This window comes from Hippichthys cyanospilos, unplaced genomic scaffold (assembly GCF_059441005.1).
Source record: "Hippichthys cyanospilos isolate Australia breed blue-spotted pipefish unplaced genomic scaffold, RoL_Hcya_1.0 HiC_scaffold_25, whole genome shotgun sequence".
In the NCBI taxonomy this organism is placed as follows: domain Eukaryota; kingdom Metazoa; phylum Chordata; class Actinopteri; order Syngnathiformes; family Syngnathidae; genus Hippichthys; species Hippichthys cyanospilos.
This window is the reverse complement of record NW_028283381.1, coordinates 129,480-144,056: the sequence shown is the minus strand read 5'-3', so window position 1 is coordinate 144,056 and position 14,577 is coordinate 129,480. Positions and strand designations below refer to the sequence as shown.

Sequence of the window (14,577 nt, the reverse complement as noted above, 5' to 3'; positions counted from 1 at the left end):
CAACAGCATTTTCAGCCTGAGTGGAGCACATTTTGACTGTTTTTTTAAAAACATCATTGTACATTGAAATTTCTGCTTGCGTATGCTTTAGAAGCAAGATTTAAGAGGACTACATTCATTATTTCAGCTGAAAAATGCTTAGTTTATGATTTATAGTCAACATTAATGTAATGTCCCAAACAAGCGTTTTCAGCCCGAGTGGAGCACATTTTGACTGTTTTTTTAAAAACATCATTGTACATTGAAATTTCTGCTTGCGTATGCTTTAGAAGCAAGAATTAGGAGGACTACATTCTTTATTTCAGCTGAAAAATGCTTAGTTTATGATTTATAGTCAACATTAATGAAATGTCCCAAACAAGCGTTTTCAGCCCGAAGTGGAGCACATTTTGACTGTTTTTTTAAAAACATCATTGTACATTGAAATTTCTGCTTGCGTATGCTTTAGAAGCAAGAATTAAGAGGACTACATTCATTATTTCGGCTGAAAAATGCTTAATATATGATTCATAGTCAACATTAATGAAATGGCCAAAACAGCGTTTTCAGCCTGAGTGGAGCACATTTTGACCCTTTTTAAAAACATCATTGTACAATGAAATTTCTGCTTGCGTATGCTTTAAAAGCAAGAATTAAGAGGACTGCATTCATTATTTCTGCTGATAAATGCTTAATTTAAGATTTTTAGTCAGCATTAATGAAATGGCCAAAACAGCGTTTTCAGCCCGAGTGGAGCACATTTTGACCCTTTTTAAAAAAACATCATTGTACAATGAAATCTCTGCTTGCGTATGCTTTAGAAGCAAGATTTAAGAGGACTACATTCATCATCTTTGCTGAAAAATGCTTAATTTAAGATTTTTAGTCAGCATTAACGAAATGGCCAAAACAGCGTTTTCAGCCCGAGTGGAGCACATTTTGACCCTTTTTAAAAAACAATGTACAATGAAATTTCTGCTTGTGTATGCTTTAGAAGCAAGAATTAAGAGGACTACATTCATCATTTCTAATGAAAAATGCTTAATTTAAGATTTTTAGTCAACAATAATGAAGTGGCCAAAACAGCGTTTTCAGCCCGAGTGGAGAACATTTTGACCCTTTTTAAAAAAAACATCACTGTACAATGAAATTTCTGCTTGCGTATGCTTTAGATGCAAGAATTAAGAGGACTACATTCATCGTTTTTGCTGAAAAATCCTTAATTTAAGATTTTTAGTCAACATTAATGAAATGGACAAAACAGCGTTTTCAGCCCGAGTGGAGCACATTTTTACCCTTTTTAAAAACCATCATTGTACAATAAAATTTATGCTTGCGTATGCTTTAGAAGCAATTATTTAGAGGACTACATTCATCATTTCTGCAAGGTGATTTTAGGCGCAGACATTAAATTACTATAGCTGTGGATCCGAAGGAAGAATTGAGCAGACAGCCGGTAAGCCCCGTTTGTTCCTCTGCGTTGCGCATGCGATGGTTGTGCGGTGGCGGAAATAGGCACGGGGGGGGGGGGGGGGGGGGGGGGGGCTAAATCATTCGGTGTGTGCATTGTATTTAGTGGCTTGCTGAAGTTTATTCTTTGTTGTATTCGCGCGTTAATTAATTTAAAAGTTGGTAGTCTAATTTTAAGGCACTGCTAGTTTAATGTCAAACGCGTACTGTGTATTTTGATTATGTAATATTGTGTATCTGGTTTTATAAGGAATGTGAAAAGAGTTAATGTTTTTTGTTTGTTTTTTACCTGTGACCAACATAACAAGGATTGAAGAAAATCAAAATAAAAAAGGAGAAAAAAAAAAAGGAAAAACAAGAATCTGGTCATTGAGTGGAACCCAGTTAGAAGCTCAGCTTTTGTACTACCCCTTCAAGTGTGAGAGAAGCACAGCAAAAAAAAAAAAACACTTGACAGTAAAAAACTGAGCAGTTGCTGGTTGAAGAAGCATACCAAACCAGCATTGCGTCCAGGCCAGCCCGCTCCTGCTGCTGAGCCCACATCTTGCCCGCTCCTGCCAAGCTCAGTAAGCTAACGTTGTTACCAAAGCCCAGGATGGCCGAGTCGAAGTCTCTGCAACAGTTGAAGAGAGAGAGATTGACCGCCAAACAGCGGTTTACCCGACAAGCAAAGGCACTGCTAAAGTCTTGCAAGAAAATGTCGACAGAAGAACTATTGGGAGCCTTAAGCAAGGTGACATTCGAGGCTGAGAAGATATTGGAGGCAAATGAGGAAGTGGAAGCTTTCATTGAGGAAGCGGAGCTTTAATCTACTGCTTAAGAGGACATCACTACTGCTAAAGAGGACATCAATGTGGATCTGAGGAAGACGACAGAAGACTGCGAACAGAAGCTTGAGGAAGTGGAAACTATTGTCCAGGAGGTGCTGTGGCGAAGTTTTGGCTGCTCCGAACGCTCATTTGCTGTGGAGGCAGCCGAAAAAGACTGTAGGCGCCTGGCAAGGAAATCCGGCCTTAAGCTGGAGGTGTATGAACTAATGCTCAGCAACCTTGAAGGGTTGGTGAAAAAGGCAAAGGAATCCATGCACCAGTGGACTCGATGGGTTCCAGAAGAGGAACGGCCTGACTTCCAGCAGCGCATCAGGAATGTGGAGGGCTCGCTACTGGAGTTAACCTCAGAAAAAGCTACCCTACTGCTAGTAAAGCTGGAAAGTAGTTCCTCAGAGGAAGTGCCACACCAGTCACCTGCCATTACACTCAAACCAAAGGCACTACCACAGTTCTACGGCAACAAACGAGACTTCTACCCCTGGAGGAAAGAGTGGGAGGCACTCCAAAGGCAAGGGGAACCGACCGGGTCCAGGGAGGTCAAAAAGATCCAACTGCTGGGTAGCCTGGAGGACAAAGTCGTGAGGGACCTTCGCCTGTCAACATACGGGATGGCGGATGAGATCTTTCGGGTCCTCGAAAACATGTTCGGAAACAAAATGGCAATTGTGCTGGAAATCATGGAGGAGCTACAGGCACTGCCACCAGTTAAAAGTCACCATCCCAGGAAGATTGTGGACTTAATACAAATTGTGGAATAGGCCCTATTCCACCTCAGTATGACCTCAGTGGACTAGGGAACACCGGTGCCCTGAAAAATCCACTCGTCACAAAGTCCCTGGAAAGTAAGCTGCCGAAGGATTTAAAGAAAGAGTGGCTAGTCCATGTGTCAGAAGAGGAAGATCCCTCCCCTGAGGACAGGTTCGACATGCTCATTAAGTTCCTTAAAAATCAAAAGAAGATATATGGGCAAGTAGACTGTGCCGAAGAGGAGTCTGCTGGCAGAGAAAGGCCTTGAAGAGTTCCCTGTCATTATGATGATCCTGGAAGTCACCGCAAATGCTGGCCAGAAGATTGGGACTCTGATAGACTTGGCCTCTGACACAAACTACATAACTCATGAGTAAGCTGAACTTGAGGAGTGAGGATGTGACTCTTGTAGTCCATGGAGTCGGCGGGATGCAAGTGACTGTGGAGACCAAGCGGTACCTGCTAAAGATCCGGGTTTCAACTCCAAGAGGAACCCTGAGATCCCACCAGCTTGTTTGCTACGGGCTGGACAGCATTACCGAGGTGGTTTAGGGGTTGGCCTAAATCATTCGGCGTGTGTATTGTAGTTAATGGCTTGCTGAAATTTATTCTTTGTTGTATTCGCGTAATTTAAAAGTAGGTAGTCTAATTTTAAGGCACTGCTAGTTTAATGTCAAACACGTACTGTGTATTTTGATTATGTAATATTGTGTATCGGGTTTTATAAGGAATGTGAAAAGAGTTAATGTTTTTTGTTTAGGGTTTTTTACCTGTGACCAACATAACAAGGATTGAAGAAAATCAAAATAAAAAAGGAAATAAAAAAGGAAAAACAAGAGTCTGGTCATTGAGTGGAACCCAGTTAGAAGCTCAGTTTTGGTACTAACCCTTCAAGTGTGGGAGAAGCACAGCAAAAAAGTTAAAACACTTGACATTATTCGAAAATGAAATTTCTGCTTGGTTATGCTTTTTAGAAGCAAGAATATTCAGGATAACATTCATCATTTTTGCTGAACTACGTTTAGTTTATGTTTTACAGTCAACGTTAATGAAATGACCAAAACCGCGTTTTCAGCCCGAGTGGAGGACATTTTGATCCTATTTGGCAGACATCATTCTACAATGAAATTTCTGCTTGGTTATGCTTTAGAAGCAAGAATATTTAGGATAACATTAATCTTTTCTGTTGAAATATATTTAGTTTTTATTTTACAGACAACATTAATGAAATGGCCAAAACAGCGTTTTCAGCCCGAGTGAAGCACATTTTGACCCTTCTTGGCAAACATCATTCTACAACTAGATTATGTACAATTCCTCAAAAAATTGCGTGTGAAGGGCAAACAGTTGAAGGGAGAGGTGTTGCATGCTGGAGTTATGTTGAATGTTGAAGTGCTTGAACCTGTGACATCATGTGAAATATACAAAGTTGGCATTGTTTTAAATAGGCCTATCTTTGTAGAAGATAAAAGAAAAAAACAAAACATTAGGAATTGTGGGAACATTTTGAATTGTGGGAAGAGGAAAATGGAATTCATGGAACAGCGGGCTTCGGGGAAATCGATTAAAGTTGGAACATTTTGAATGAGTCAAATAATGTAGAAGATACAAGGAAATACTGAAAATGATGAATAGTTCTTTAACACTATTTTCTTCATAATATTTTTAGTAAACTCTCAATTTTCTGGTTCGTAGTTACCATTCTCCTAGTAAAATAAAAATTCTGGATGGAGCCCTGTTGTGTGTGCGCATGAGTGTGTGTATTCGTTCGTCACTTACATGGATGAATTGTCCATCCACGGTCACCGTCTCCTCATGCAGTTTTTGTTTCATGACGGATAGCATTGACGGCACAGATGAGGCATAGAGGAGCTCTCTCTGGCTGGGGCCTCCTTTTCCTCTGGTAATTGCAGTTGGGGCCCGACATCAATTTTGTGGCCCTTCTACTTATTGACAAACACGAAACTGCTGCCCTCTTTTTGACTTTGGATGCAGTTTTTACTTAGAGTCATGTGTTCTGCAACCACCTTAGCGATGAACAATGTTGTATCCATTCTGAAAGAGAAAAGCAAAAACTATTGACGTTTTTTTTTTGTCTTCGATATATGTCAAAACTCATTTTGGCTCTGGGGCCGGATCTACACCTTCTGTTCTCAGGTGGATCAGTAAAAAAATGTCAACTCTAACTTTGTTTCCCAGAACTATGTTTTATCATTAGCCTACATTTGTAGCCTATCCTACATACCTATCGTAATCACGGATGACAAGAGATCTGTTCTAAGCAAAACACATATATTCACAAACGATTGCATTAGAAAAAAATATGTTTTTGTGTTTGGTGGTGAATGTGTTAACAACGGCTTTATTTTAACAGTTGACTGAATGCAATTTTACTCCTGAACCAACTCACCACACTAACAAACCGAAGTGGAAGCTATGATTATTTAGTTTTTTGGCCTTGATTGTCATACTACTTTGAAACAAAAAATAAAACGTTATAGCAGCGCATGGCCAGTAAGTAAGTTATATCATATTAATATTAATCGTCTTTTGCATGAAACCAGATTAATTTTATTTTTAATACACTGGACGTGAGGGATTTTTTCATATTTACTGCTCTCTAGCGGCGGAAGGGAGCATTTGTTTTGATTTCTTTTAAAAATCAAAACTTTTGATAGAGATGAACTACAGACTCGCTTTTTTCGACGGACTGAAATTTTTGCCGGGTCGAATGAAATCTAGTGTTGTAGAAATCAAAGCTTTTTGATCCACTGAATCCGTCTGAAGCAACTGTGTTGAAATGGGTCAGTATCGCGACGCACTCACATGAATCCATGTTGAGTATCACGACTGCTTCCTGAAACACTGCATCAATGGGACAGTTGTGTCAAAATGGGTCAGAGTTTCAAAGCATTTGACACAATTCAGTATGGTGACATATTTTTGATAAAACCACATTGCATTTCCATTTGACATTTGGGCAATGTATAATAAAAATACAAGAAACTATTGTAACATTCTTAGAAAACAAAAAAAAAGAAATACTTGTGCAACAAGATACTGTGATGGTACCTTGTTGCAGTTGGTTGGCAACCAGTTCAGGGCGTGCTTCATCTACTGCCTGAAGTAAGGTGGGATAGGTACCAGCAAGCCTGCGATCCTTGTCCTCACAAGGATCGCTGGCTTGCTGGAAGACAGAAAATGGATGGATCAATGGATGGATAGGTATATAATATATATAGATAGAAAATGGATGGATGAATAGGTATATAAAATGCTTCAAACACTGGAATCGGTATTTATGTGTTTTACATATTTTTTTTTTCAAAAATAAAATAATTCCTGTCACATTGGTTCCTATTATTTGGAGTTGCAGGCATATGAAAATATATTTTAGGTACCTATTTTAGGTATGTATGTATGTATGTATGTATGTATGTATGTATGTATGTATGTATAGTATGTACTGTACAGTATGTACATTGTGTATGCATGTATGTACACTGTACGCATGAGTGTGTACAGTACAGTAGGTATGTATAATATGTGGTGCGCATGTATGTGTATTTGTATGTATGTTTGTACAGTATGTATGTAATTTGTGAAAAATATAAATATTGCAGATGAACCAGTGCAAAAAATACATAAATATTTAGAAAAATCTCAAAATAATGAATATTTATTTTCATATATTTGCATATTACTTTGAATAACCTCTTAAATTTCTGATTAGCAGATACCATGCTCCTAGTAAAATAAATATTCTGGATGGAGCCCTGTTGTGAGTGTGTGTGTATACGTTTGTGACTCAACAAACTTACATGGATGAATTGTCCATCCACAGTCACCGTACCCTCAGGCAGCTTTTGTTTTACGTGGGCTGGTGTTGATGGCACAGATGAGGCACAGAGCAGCTCTCTGGTTTGGGCCTCCTTTTCCTCTGGTAATTGTAGTTGGGGCTCAACATGAATTTTTGTGGCCCTTCTGCTCATTGACAAACACAAAATCGATGCTCTTGTGTCTTTGGACGCAAGGTGAGGACACAGGTTTTGCCTTGACACTTATGTGTTCTGCAACCACCTTAACAATGGAGCAATGCTGTTGCCATTCTGAAAGAGAAAGCCAAAAACACGGTTTTTGATTTGATATATTCTAATTGTTTCAAGAGAGTCACTGAAACTGCATAAAGTACAACAGAAGCTCGTATCTACACAACCTCAATGTGAAATTTAGCCATCAGGTGAAGCACAGCCGCAAAGCACCCATTTAAGCAGCAAGGAAGGCTTCCATTTCAAATGTCACTTTTGCACTAAAATAAATAGTATAATAAATAGTTTTGTATTATTATTACATTACATTTCATATTTCATATTTGGACTGCATTTAAGGCATCACATATATTTTAAAATTAGGTAAATAAGAGATACTTATATAGTATAAAAAGAATTTATGTAAATTATTAAATAATCATTTTAAATTAAGAACTACAGTACTATAAATTTATTATAACGTATTCAAAATAACGAATGAGCTCATTGTAAATGAACAAAAATTATCGTGCCTAACAAGCATTGCAATATGCAACGAGATAGTTTTAGAACATACAAGAATACTTTTTTGCGAGCAATGCAATGGCATTCGGCGGAAAACGACATGGCTTTCAGTTTACATTAGCATCTTAGCTTCGTCGTTCCTTTAGTCAGTGCAGAATAGAAAAATACTTCGATCGCCCTAGAAGAGATTAACATTGGCCGAGGGTCCCCACCAGGGCTCTCACCAGACATCGCCTTTATTCTGTGACGTATTATGAACGGTCAGTCTCGTAATTCTTTTTAAACGTAATTAATTTACATCTGGACAGGTAACGTTGCCACATCAAATCCGCTCTTGCATCTGCAAAATGAAATAAATAAAAAATACAGTATTTACTAGACCGATTTAGTGCTAAATTTCTTCTCCACAACTCCAACGCAAAACTGAAAGTAAAAGTAGGAAGCTATAGTGTGTTGTTGCCACTCACTCATTACAAAATAAAAAACGAGTATAAAAAATGAAACTTATGCCAACAGGCTGGATTATTAACATTAGAAAGAAAAAAAGAAACGATGTAAAAAACTATTCTGTATGGAGTCTCATGACTTCCCCCTCTGTGCTGAACAAAAGTGGGAGGCGCAGGCCACCGGCAGGTATAAGTGGGCGTTCATCAAATGTGGCTTCCCACATGGCCAGGGGGATAGTGACTGGGTTCCCCGAGTCCTCCACCACCTCCACTATGTCCACCAAGTAATCAACACGATGGTGATGTTTTTGCTTGACTCGCAGATCTGTTGAGTGGAATGATAAAATGAAGTGTCATAATGGATGAAATTCAAAACAAAATTACTGGTTGTTTACATACACACATTCCAGGCACACGCTCACGTGAGATGGTCATCATTATACTTAACTTTCAGTTTTTAACACAAAACCTTATCATTTTGCGTTTAATGAAAGAGGACTACAGAACTCTTATTGTAATTACCATTAAAAGTCGGAATTCACAGGATTTGTGCAATTTTAAGTTCAACCATAGCTGAGTGTCTAATTTATTCCATTTATTCCAATTAGAATAGATATGAATGACTCATGAACAAAAGTGTGAGGCACAGGCCACCGGCAGGTATAAGTGGGCGCTCATCAAATGTGGCTTCCCACACAGCCAGAGGGATGGTGACTGGGTTGACTCATGTGTTTAATTAATACCATTTATTCCAATTAGAATAGATATGAATGACTCATAGTTATGAAAATGCTTCATATTAACACCTCAATTGGAATTAAGAGGCCAAACCTAAGTTGACTTTCATTTGGATTCACAGGTGTGTTGTATTCATTTTATTAATCCAAACACACGTGTCACGTGTATGGTTCAATCAGAATAGCCAAGCTACGTCAATGGTTCTGTCTTGACTGAAATGTGTTGTGAGATTGTAGTTCACATGCTATAAATGGCAGCAAGAGCGTGACTGAGACAGAAGTACTTTGAGTACTGCATTGTTTTTGTCTTGATGTTGCTTGATAAGTATTAAAATACCTTGAACACAGGCAATTTTTGAGTACCACTGACATAGAAGCAATTAATTACTCACATCTACCTTGGTGTACTGCGTTGTGTGCATGGTGACACCGTAGTCATTGCCTCGTACACTCAAATGGGTGAAGCGATAGTTGATCCCCACAGAAACATTATTGAGGGTGGCCTCCCTCCAGAGGGTGATCTTTACAGATGCTTCATCCTGTAGTAGTTTAAAAATGCTCTGTATGTGTTGTTTGAAGTTCGACAACTGAAAATCACTAACTGTGTACTTACTTTTTGAATTGTGATTATGCACATGGGCGCATCCCGGGTGCCCCTCTGCCTCACCATCCGCATTGACTGCATCTAAAGTGGACCAAGTTAAACATAAAAGTCAAAGGCATAATTATGTGTGCTCGTGCCTAGAATGTGTGTGTATCAACAACCATGAAACTGAAAGGGAAGAAAAAAAGTCATTTGGGTGTCCTTGTAATAATCAGTTCATTGCAATAATTGTGTTAACCTGCACGTAACTGTATTTCAAATGCATTCATGTCCTTCTGGGGCAACCTCTCGACAAACCAAAGTAATGGTGAGTTTTAGTCAATCACATTTTGAACGTAAAACAAGTTGACACTTAATGAAAAACGAAAGGTATTCCAAATACAGTATTGCAAGAGAAAGCAAGTAATCGTGTTAGAACACAAAAAATGGGCGTAATACACATGATGGAAATAGAATAATAGAAAAATAATTAATGAATAAATGATTTTTTTTCACACGTTATCTTTGATGAGTGTATGTACAAGAATGTGTGTGACAGTGCTTATAGGTGCATATGTGACCTAATAAACTTACATGAGTTACTTGCCCTTCAAGGGAAACCATGCCCTCAGGCGCCTGATTTTTGATTGCCTGAGGGGTGATGGTGGCGATGGGGGGCACAGAAGGAGCTTGGCTTGGGCCTCCAGGTCAGGGGAGATGGTGAGTTGGGGACCAGAATAAATCTTCATCCCCCTCCTGCTTAGCAGGACATTTGGGGTCCGGCTATCCACACAATTACAAAAGACAAAGTTGTTGCCCTCTGTGACTTTGGCAGCCAAATCTGGAAATAGAACAAGTTTGTACACGCTTTGCCCGTCACAGAGGGCAACAACTTTGTTTTCATGAAATCCGTCCAACTCTAGCGGTCGTTAGGGCAAAAAATCCAGTTTTTGGCCGTGATGCATGTTTCTACTTTTACTGCTTTCGCGATGAGCATCTGTGTTGCCACACTATTAGGACCGTGATATTTCATCAAATAAATTCTAAATAGTTGCCAAAACGGTACAGTTGTACCGAACCTAGTATATGCACAACATCATTTAAAGTTTAGTGGTATAATGACGCGCAATTTCCACAAGAGTGAATTGTTGAGGGGATAACCACAAAGCATCAATTTAATTTCAATTAAATAATTTCATGTCAATTAAATAGGAACGTCTGCCTTTTCTAACGTCAGCGTAATATCATGAAAAAGAAATAAATTTTCACACCAGCATTATATTACATTTATTGACTGCATTTAAAGATAGTATTATGTACAACAAAACCAAATAATGCAACAATTCCTGTATTTGTAACGAAATAAAATGTCATGAGTCAGTGGATGAAGTTGAGAGCAATGATTTTAAAGATCCATCAGGTGTCAGTGTTGAGCAACAAAAGCAACAGGTCAAGCTAGCTTAAAGCCGCACGTGGCGAGTCTGTGTGCTAGCAGAAGCGTCCACATATACATTGTGATGGAAAACAAACTACGAAATTTCAGTTGACACTTTCTTTGCACATTAACAAAATAAAAATCCCTAACATATTCCAGCACTCTGGAGGGATTTATTGTGACGAGCGGCGACAAAGCAGTGTATATAATTAAATCGAGTTTTACCCCCCACCCCACCCCACTATTGCGTTGGAGAAAAAAAAAGGGGAAAACGTTGACGATGAAATAATGAAATGTACTGTCTATAATAGAGCATAAAATAAAGACATTTCCAATGGTTCATCGACTGTTTGTAGTTTTACACAAAACGTGTTACACAATGCAAGGTAATTTTTCCTCCACCTGCTAGCCAAGAGGTTTTTTTTTTAATATATGTGGCAGAAGGCCGAATTTTTTTTCACACTGGTTTGCACCGATTTCTAACGGCATTTACAGAACATAAAACAACGTTACGGAAAATAAACCTAACACTATACATTTTGAAGTGTATAACCATGCCTTATATATTAAATATTTTCGAGTTTTTTTGTCACTTTCTTATATTTTGAGTCGGGTCAGTCGGCAAAATGTAATTTGCAGTATTTATATATTCCAAATATAAATATAAAAAAAAAACATGTCACAGAAGTACATTCACTCGAAAAAACTGAAACACGCAGAACAATAATTTTGGGAAGGTGTTACATTCGGTTTGAATTTAAGAGGAAATAATAGCCTACCTCTCTCTGTCGTCGTCAATGTGAGGTGGACTTTTTATTCCAAATAGCATAGACCCATCCCACTATCGCGTTGGAGAAATAATGGCCTACCTCTCTCTGTCGTCGTCAATGTCAAGTGAATTTTTATTCCAAGTAGCCCCACCCCTAAGTGGCAGAAAGCGGAAAAAACATTCGATTTTGGTAATGTACGTCATCTTGAAAAAAAAAGAGGGGTGATTTATTAAAGTTGTAGCGGGCTTCAAATCGGCTGTGCATACCGACTATGTGCCTATTTATTACTACTTAATAAGCATAACATCTAGAGGTACACAGGGGCTTGAGAATGTACACCATTCATAACATCACCCTTAATAATTTAATGAAGCAACCCTCAATTTCCAGAGCATTCAAAACCAATAGTTTCTTTTCTTTTACTTTTTATTTTTGCAGCCATTGATTATTAACTAATAAACGTGACTACATAAGAAATAAAGTATTTGCACTCACCAATACGGGCCCGCACAGTACCTCCATTTATAAATGAAATGGTTAAGACCGAAAGACTTTGACCGAGCAAGAACAGTTTTTGAGCACATAAAAATATATTGATTTTCTGTGTTTGCGACCTCTGCGTTTTCGCTGAGCACGTAAGGACACAACTCAAGCGTGAGCGAAGGATTTGGAGCGAGCAAAATGTTTTTCTGTGCTGGACTGACTGCTTCGGCCAAAATTCTTGTGGTAGACAAGTGTGAGCAGTCTGGGTGTTGTCCAGGTTGTCTCATGAGGTTTGAAGAGGGTAATGTGGACAAAGTGTGATTCCTTTTGATACAGCATTTTGTTGGAATAAAGTTACTGAGAAATACAAGCAGCTTGTCTAAAATGCATCAAGTAAAAGCACAAAAGAAAAACCTCTCTGAAATTGAATATCATTATATTATAATGTTTAATTATAAACATTTAATTCTCTGGATATTATAATGATTATAATATGGAGAGAATTAAATGTATTTTGTGGCATTTAACAATCTGGCCAATTTGCATCAAAGGGGTTTCCACTGTATGACACAATTTTACTGTTAAGCACTCAAGTATGCTGGCAGCATAATCGATGCAACACTGAATGGTGTTAAACTGAATGCGAGAAACAAACGCGAAAAGTAATTCCTAAGAAGTTAAGAACAAAATTAGTTGGTAGAGTATGCCTGAACAGTGGAGAGTGTTTTTTTTAATGTCTTATTAAATAAATCAAGATAAGATAGTTGAATAGCTGCACAATAAGAAATGTAAAAAAAAAAAAAAGGGAATAGAAACAAATCTGTTCCAGCAGCAAAGAATTTCCAATTGACTTTTTTTTCTTATTCAAACTTTAGGGCAGGGATCACCAAACTTTTTGAAACCGAGAGCAATTCTTTGGTACTGAGTAATACGAAGGACTACCAGTGGTGGCGGTTGGCAAAGAAATACCGTGCATTCGCCGGAAGAGGGCAATGTTGTATTGAAACGTAACCTAATTTTGTTCTGTTCGATTTTTATATTTTGTATTTCGGTTGAAATGGCTCCATATTATTTCTAAGTCCACTGGAGCAATAGTGTTAAGTTATGGATGATTTTCAATCCGTCAGCTAGCAGAGTTTATTAAGGGTCGCGAAAGGGGCTTCCGGGAAAATCATTCACGCTGCTGTCATCAAGTCAGACGCGACGGCACGCGTATATCCGAAGACGTAAAGTGTTCCAGCTTTGTCTATGTTTAGCGGCCCAAAGTGGTATGTATGAGTTTGGTTTATGTTTAAATGCATATTATGTTGTCCGTAGCTGACATCTCTTTTGTATGTGTCAGTTCTACGGTGTGAACTGTTGCAAACAAGTGCAGTCAATAAAGCATTAGTACGAAGAACCTTGGTGTCTCTCCCTTTTTTTGGACAAAGCCGGCATAACCAGTTTATGTGAAGACTTTGATCATGTGATTGATTTCTCACAAGAATTAAGGATCAGCTGTAGTAAATCAAGTGTAATATGTCATGTATATGTGATTTGCATAATCGTTAGTAAAATTCCTGGAAAATTACAATGGTCTATCACTTGAACTATTATAACTATTATAGCAGACCAGGTCTGCTGGTTATTCATGTGATTTTTGGGGGCGACCCAGTGCCTGCGGCCACTACGTGGATGACCCCTGCTTTAGGTAATTCAATTATGCTGGTAGCATAAACTCTCAAGCAATGTATTATTCAATGACACGGAATTCAAAGTTCAAAGGAAGTTGCATGGTAGAATAGGCTAAAAGACGGTGGAAGAGGTTGAGCAATGTCTTGTTTTCCTGTAGTTTGAACATGTTTCCCATTGGGTGAATAAACATTTAAATATGAACAAATGTTGTTTTAGTCGAGGGGGTATCATACAGTGGAAAGTCCTCATTGTAACTACAATAGTATTTCTTAATGGAGAATTAATGATAAAATAGGAGATGAATAGATGCACAGAGTAGTACAAAAAAAAAAAAATAATGGGAACAAATCTGGTCCAATCGCATCAAAGGTGTTTCCACTTTAAGGCACTTCCATTTTTTTTACTGTAAAGGGTAACTATACATTTAAATATGAAGAAGTACAGTGTTTTAGTAAAGGCAGTATCAAACAGTGGAAAGTCCTCATTCTAACTGCTGTAAAATTTCTTAATGAAGAATTAATTAATGATAAAACAGATGAATTGATGCACAAAAAAATAGCATCAAAGGTGTTTCCACTGTCTGACTCATTCATTTTATTACTGTAACGGACTCAAGTATGCTGGCAGCATTAACCGGTAACTGATGAAACACTGAATGATGCTGAACTGAATGTTGGTTACAACAGCTGAAAAGTAGTTACTAAGACAATTCGGAGGAAATTGGTTGATACAATAGGCTTAAAAACAGCAGAGGGTGTGTGCGTGTGTGTGTATGTACACACACACACACACATTATATATATATATATATATATATATATATATATATATATATATATATATATATATATATATATATATATATATATA

The 14,577-nt window shown here is 38.0% G+C and overlaps 1 protein-coding gene across 11 annotated transcripts; it reads right to left on the bottom strand.

Moving 5' to 3' along the window:
- Positions 1 to 4,138: 4,138 nt before the first annotated feature.
- Positions 4,139 to 14,493, bottom strand: LOC148405195 (uncharacterized). 11 transcript variants are annotated; one of them, XR_015864382.1, is made up of 9 exons: positions 11,560 to 14,493; positions 9,940 to 10,186; positions 9,376 to 9,447; positions 9,161 to 9,301; positions 6,848 to 8,350; positions 6,099 to 6,213; positions 5,853 to 5,891; positions 4,806 to 5,081; positions 4,139 to 4,428 (listed from the first exon to the last, which is right to left on the bottom strand). XR_015864382.1 is itself a non-coding variant. In XM_088407177.1 (8 exons), exons 2-5 carry the CDS (start codon positions 9,967 to 9,969, stop codon positions 8,297 to 8,299), a joined length of 303 nt encoding a protein of 100 aa, XP_088263303.1. In that variant the 5' UTR covers positions 9,970 to 10,186; positions 11,560 to 14,493; the 3' UTR covers positions 4,139 to 5,081; positions 5,853 to 5,891; positions 6,099 to 6,213; positions 6,848 to 8,296. The 11 variants fall into 11 exon arrangements, 2 of the variants coding, with proteins under 2 accessions (XP_088263303.1, XP_088263304.1); XR_015864376.1 differs by having other exon boundaries at positions 4,139 to 5,081; positions 6,848 to 7,135; positions 7,243 to 8,350; XR_015864381.1 differs by having other exon boundaries at positions 4,139 to 5,081; positions 6,848 to 7,135; positions 7,804 to 8,350.
- Positions 14,494 to 14,577: the final 84 nt, after the last annotated feature.

Coding starts and splice junctions, on each gene's coding strand:
- LOC148405195 (XM_088407177.1), bottom strand. CDS start 9,969: ATGGTTTCCCTTGAAGGGCAAGTAACTCAT. Junction 9,448..9,939: donor TTGAAGGGCAAGTAACTCAT/GTAAGTTTATTA, acceptor GGTCCACTTTAG/ATGCAGTCAATGCGGATGGT. Junction 9,302..9,375: donor GCATAATCACAATTCAAAAA/GTAAGTACACAG, acceptor AAACTACTACAG/GATGAAGCATCTGTAAAGAT.